This window comes from Palaemon carinicauda, chromosome 38 (genome assembly GCF_036898095.1).
Source record: "Palaemon carinicauda isolate YSFRI2023 chromosome 38, ASM3689809v2, whole genome shotgun sequence".
NCBI lineage: Eukaryota > Metazoa > Arthropoda > Malacostraca > Decapoda > Palaemonidae > Palaemon > Palaemon carinicauda.
In genome coordinates, this window is record NC_090762.1 from 2,542,701 (window position 1) to 2,547,700 (window position 5,000).

General features: G+C 36.5%; 1 protein-coding gene across 1 annotated transcript in view; it reads left to right on the top strand.

The window, feature by feature from the left end:
* The first annotated feature begins 3,435 nt into the window (after nt 1-3,435).
* Nep2 (Neprilysin 2) overlaps nt 3,436-5,000 on the top strand; it is a 403,754-nt gene continuing 402,189 nt past the window's right edge. The window contains exon 1 of the mRNA XM_068361810.1: nt 3,436-3,552. Within this exon, the coding sequence (XP_068217911.1) occupies nt 3,443-3,552 (110 nt within the window). The 5' untranslated portion in view covers nt 3,436-3,442. The remainder of the gene's footprint in view (nt 3,553-5,000) is intronic.

The window sequence follows — 5,000 nt, forward strand, 5'->3', positions numbered from 1 at the left end:
AAAGAAAGGGCATGTTTTCATATTTCATTTTAATTATAATTTTTTTAGCAGTGATTTTCACATTAGCATTTTAATTTCATTGAACTTCCAACCATAAATAGATGAAAACAGTTTATATTTAAGTAATTTTAACAATAAATTTGTATTTCTGGCAATTAAAATCATTGCTTTTCTCATTAGCATTTTAATTTCAATGAACTTCCAACCATAAATAGATGAAAACAGTTTATATTTAAGTAATTTTAACAAATAAATTTGTATTTCTGGCAATTAAAATCATTGGAGTGATCAGTAAAGTTAATTGGGGTGACACAGGACAATCGGTGTTGGCATTAGCATATGAATATAAATTGGATATTATAATTATGATTTGAGCATAATGTAGGTTGCTTTGGGGCAAAAAGGGTTTATGTACCCAGCAGCCATATCGAGAGAAAGATGGCCCAATTGTCAACCACTTGTTTTCAGAACTGCAATAATACTGTATCATTTTTAAATCAACATGGAACTGGGGCTATAGTTATTATATCCCAGTGTCCGAGGGCTATAGTTATTACATCCCAGTGTCCGAGGGCTATAGTTATTATATCCCAGTGTCCGAGGGCTATAGTTATTATATCCCAGTGTCCGAGGGCTATAGTTATTATATCCCAGTGTCCGAGGGCTATAGCTGTTATATCCCAGTGTCCGAGGTCTATAGTTATTATATTCCAGTGTCCGAGGGCTATAGTTATTATATCCCAGTGTCCGAGGGCTATAGTTATTATATCCCAGTGTCCGAGGGCTATAGTTATTATATCCCAGTGCCTGAGGGCTATAGTTATTATATCCCAGTGCCTGAGGGCTATAGTTATTATATCCCAGTGTCCGAGGTCTATAGTTATTATATTCCAGTGTCCGAGGGCTATAGTTATTATATCCCAGTGTCCGAGGGCTATAGTTATTATATCCCAGTGTCCGAGGGCTATAGTTATTATATCCCAGTGCCTGAGGGCTATAGTTATTATATCCCAGTGCCTGAGGGCTATAGTTATTATATCCCAGTGTCCGAGGTCTATAGTTATTATATCCCAGTGTCCGAGGGCTATAGTTATTATATCCCAGTGTCCGAGGGCTATAGTTATTATATCCCAGTGTCCGAGGGCTATAGCTGTTATATCCCAGTGTCCGAGGTCTATAGTTATTATATTCCAGTGTCCGAGGGCTATAGTTATTATATCCCAGTGTCCGAGGGCTATAGTTATTATATCCCAGTGTCCGAGGGCTATAGTTATTATATTCCAGTGTCCGAGGGCTATAGTTATTATATCCCAGTGCCCGAGGGCTATAGTTATTATATCCCAGTGTCCGAGGGCTATAGTTATTATATCCCAGTGTCCGAGATCTATAGTTATTATATTCCAGTGTCCGAGGGCTATAGTTATTATATCCCAGTGTCCGAGGGCTATAGTTATTATATCCCAGTGTCCGAGGGCTATAGTTATTATATCCCAGTGTCCGAGATCTATAGTTATTATATTCCAGTGTCCGAGGGCTATAGTTATTATATCCCAGTGTCCGAGGGCTATAGTTATTATATCCCAGTGTCCGAGGGCTATAGTTATTATATCCCAGTGTCCGAGGGCTATAGTTATTATATCCCAGTGTCCGAGGGCTATAGTTATTATATCCCAGTGTCCGAGGGCTATAGTTATTATATCCCAGTGTCCGAGGGCTATAGTTATTATATCCCAGTGTCCGAGGGCTATAGTTATTATATCCCAGTGTCCGAGGGCTATAGTTATTATATCCCAGTGTCCGAGGGCTATAGTTATTATATCCCAGTGTCCGAGGGCTATAGTTATTATATCCCAGTGTCCGAGGGCTATAGTTATTATATCCCAGTGACCGTTTGTTATGGTTTATGAGTTATTTGTATGTTTATTTATTCACATTTTTGTTTAATATAATTTTTTATTTGATATCTGAAAACTGACTTTAAGGTAATTTCAATGATTGTTGGTATATATAAGGTTCTTTACTCAGTGTTTACATTGTATTGAAAGAAACCTTTTGTAAGTAAAACATGCCATCAAACCAGTATGACCTTCAATAAATGTGAAATGAGACGTCTCTGAATTATTTGTTAATTACAATCTATTTTCGAACTTACATTTTATCATAATGACAAGTTTAATATGAAATTTTAGGCAAGAAGAATGTTGGGTTATGATTTGCAAATTATTACCTCCGCCTAGGAGGTTATGTTTTCACTTCTGTCTGTTTGTTTGTCACCAGCCTAACTCAAAAGGTTACGGATGGGCTAACTTAGAAATGATCAGACTTGTCAAAAGCCTAACTTTAAAGGTTACGGATGGGCTAATTTAGAAGTGATTAGACTTGTCACCAGCCTAACTTTAAAGGTTACAGATGGGCTAACTTAGAAGTGATTAGACTTGTCACCAGCCTAACTTTAAAGGTAACAGATGGGCTAATTCAGAAGCGATTAGACTTGTCACCAGCCTAACTCAAAAGGTTACAGATGGGCTAACTTAGAAGTGATTAGACTTGTCATCAGCGTAACTTTAAAGGTTACAGATGGGCTAACTTAGAAGTGATTAGACTTGTCTCCAGCCTAACTTTAAATGTTACAGATGGGCTAATTTAGAAGTGATTAGACTTGTCACCAGCCTAACTTTAAAGGTCACGGATGGGCTAACTTAGTAGTGATTAGATTTTGACAGCGAGCCGGATCACCATTCACGGTTTTTAAAGGACTATTCACAATTGCGAGATTGGACCAATTTAGATGTTTTTGTTTGTTACTCCAAAAGTTACTGATAAATTTTTATGAACATTTCAAGATATGTCAGAAATGGGCTAACTTAGAAGTGATCAAATTTTGGCCGTGATCCTGATTCCAGGATCTTTTTTAAAAAAGGATTCTTCACTATAGCAATATTGGATCAATTTTGATATTTCTCCTCAAAGAAATAGAATTGGGTTTAGTGAAGGTCGACATGGTATGATAGATGGAACTGAGCTTCCTTGGCGGAGGTTTGCGCTCTTTGAGTGCTTTTTTTTTTTTTTTTTTTAACTTGTGGTAGCCTATTTGGTAACGTCCCTGACTGGTGATAGCCAAACTGGGATTCTAGTCCCGCTAAAACTCATTAGTTCCTTTAGTGGCTGCAACCTCACCATCTTTGTGAGGTCTATCTGCTTAGTCATCAGCAGCCATTGCCTGGCCCTCCCTGGGATGGAGAGGGGGAACTGGGCGTTGATCATATGTACATATGGTCAGTCTGTAGGGCATAGTCCTTGTGCCTTGCCTCTGCCATTCATGAGCGGCCCTTAAACCTTTAAATCTTGTAATGCTTTCAATAAATACATAATTTCACCTAACGTAAAAACTTAAATAAAAAGTTTCTTCACCTCGCTTATCCTTTTGTCTTACAGAGACCTGATGACTTCGGGAGCTATGAGTGGCAGCAGTCCTTTTCTCTCTTCGCCTACGAGTGCCCTCAGAGGATACGGATCCCTTCAGGAGGAATGTGACCTGACGCTTTTCGAAAGGTAAGTCTCGATTCCTCGTCTGTTTATTTTTTTGCACACATTATTTCCTGTTTCTGGATGAACATAGAGGCTGCTTTCGAGATTGAAACATCTTTGCGTTTATTATTATTTTTCTGTCTCTTAGTGCTATTCCCATCATTATTCTTTCCATAGCTCTCTGAGTTTTAACTAGCTTATGTTCTAAGGTTTTATTAAGGTTCCAAGTTTCTGTTGCACAAGTTAAATCTAAAAGGATCATCATATTAAATACTTTTCTTTGTAGAGAAAAGTGGCATTTTACTTTTCATAATCTCATAATGTTTTCCAAAAGATCTTCATCCCTTGCTTTTCCTTCTTTCAATTTCGGACTCGTGTCCTGACTGTTCTAATCACATATATTCATTAACAGTCTCTAAAAATTCGTCCATAACTTTTATTTGTTGTCTCTTCATTTTCATTAAACCTTATCTTAGTTTTACTCATTTTTATTTTCAGTCCGACATTTCTGCTTTCTTTTGCAATTCCTCCCATGATTCACTAAACACAACTATGCCATTTGCAAATCTCAAATTGTTTAGGTATTCCCCTTTAATATTAAATCCTACATTATCCCAATCATAATTTTTAAAAACTTTGAAGTGAAAGGGTTTCCCTGTCTTAACTCCTTTCTCAATCGGAATTTTCTCACTATCTTTATGTATTTTTAGGATTACTGTACTTCCTGTATAGATATCTTTAAGTGTTCCAATATAAGATTCATCTATTCCTTGTCTTTGAAGGGCTTTCATTACCGCTGAGGTTTTGACAGAATCTAAAATATTTTTATAGTCTGTAAATGCCATACATAGTGGTTTGTCATTTTCTGTTGATTTTTCTTTTAGCTGTTTTATTGCAAGGATATGGTCAGTTGTTAAATACCCACTTCTGAAGGGTGCCTGTTCTCTTGGTTGATTAAAGTCTAGCTGTCTTTCTATCTGGCCTCATATGATCTTTGTAAATGTTTTATGCATTAATGAGAGTAAAATTATTGGGCAATATATTTCAGGTCTTTTATATCTTTTATAAAGATAGATTTTTTCCAAGCTGTAAGTTACTATAGAGCATTCTTGGAGAAATTTTGTTTAGCATTCAGCCAGTTTTGCTACTATGAAATCTCCTTCATCAAGTATCAAATCAGTTGTTAGGGCATTTTCTCATGCTGTTTTCGCTCTTTCGACGCCTTTTAAAATTCTTCACTTCTCTCACTGTTACGTTTGATACGGGCTCAGTTGTTTTATGATTTCTATTGGCTAAGCTATTTCATATATCACTATTGTATAGAAATCCTCTGCAATTTTTATCACTCCACCTCTATTGTCGATATTTTTTTCTATTTTCGTTCTTTAAAGCAAACATCTGTTGACGTCCTATTCCAAGTATTTTCTTCATCAATCTGATGCTTCTTCCTTTCTTTAGTTTCCCTCAAATTT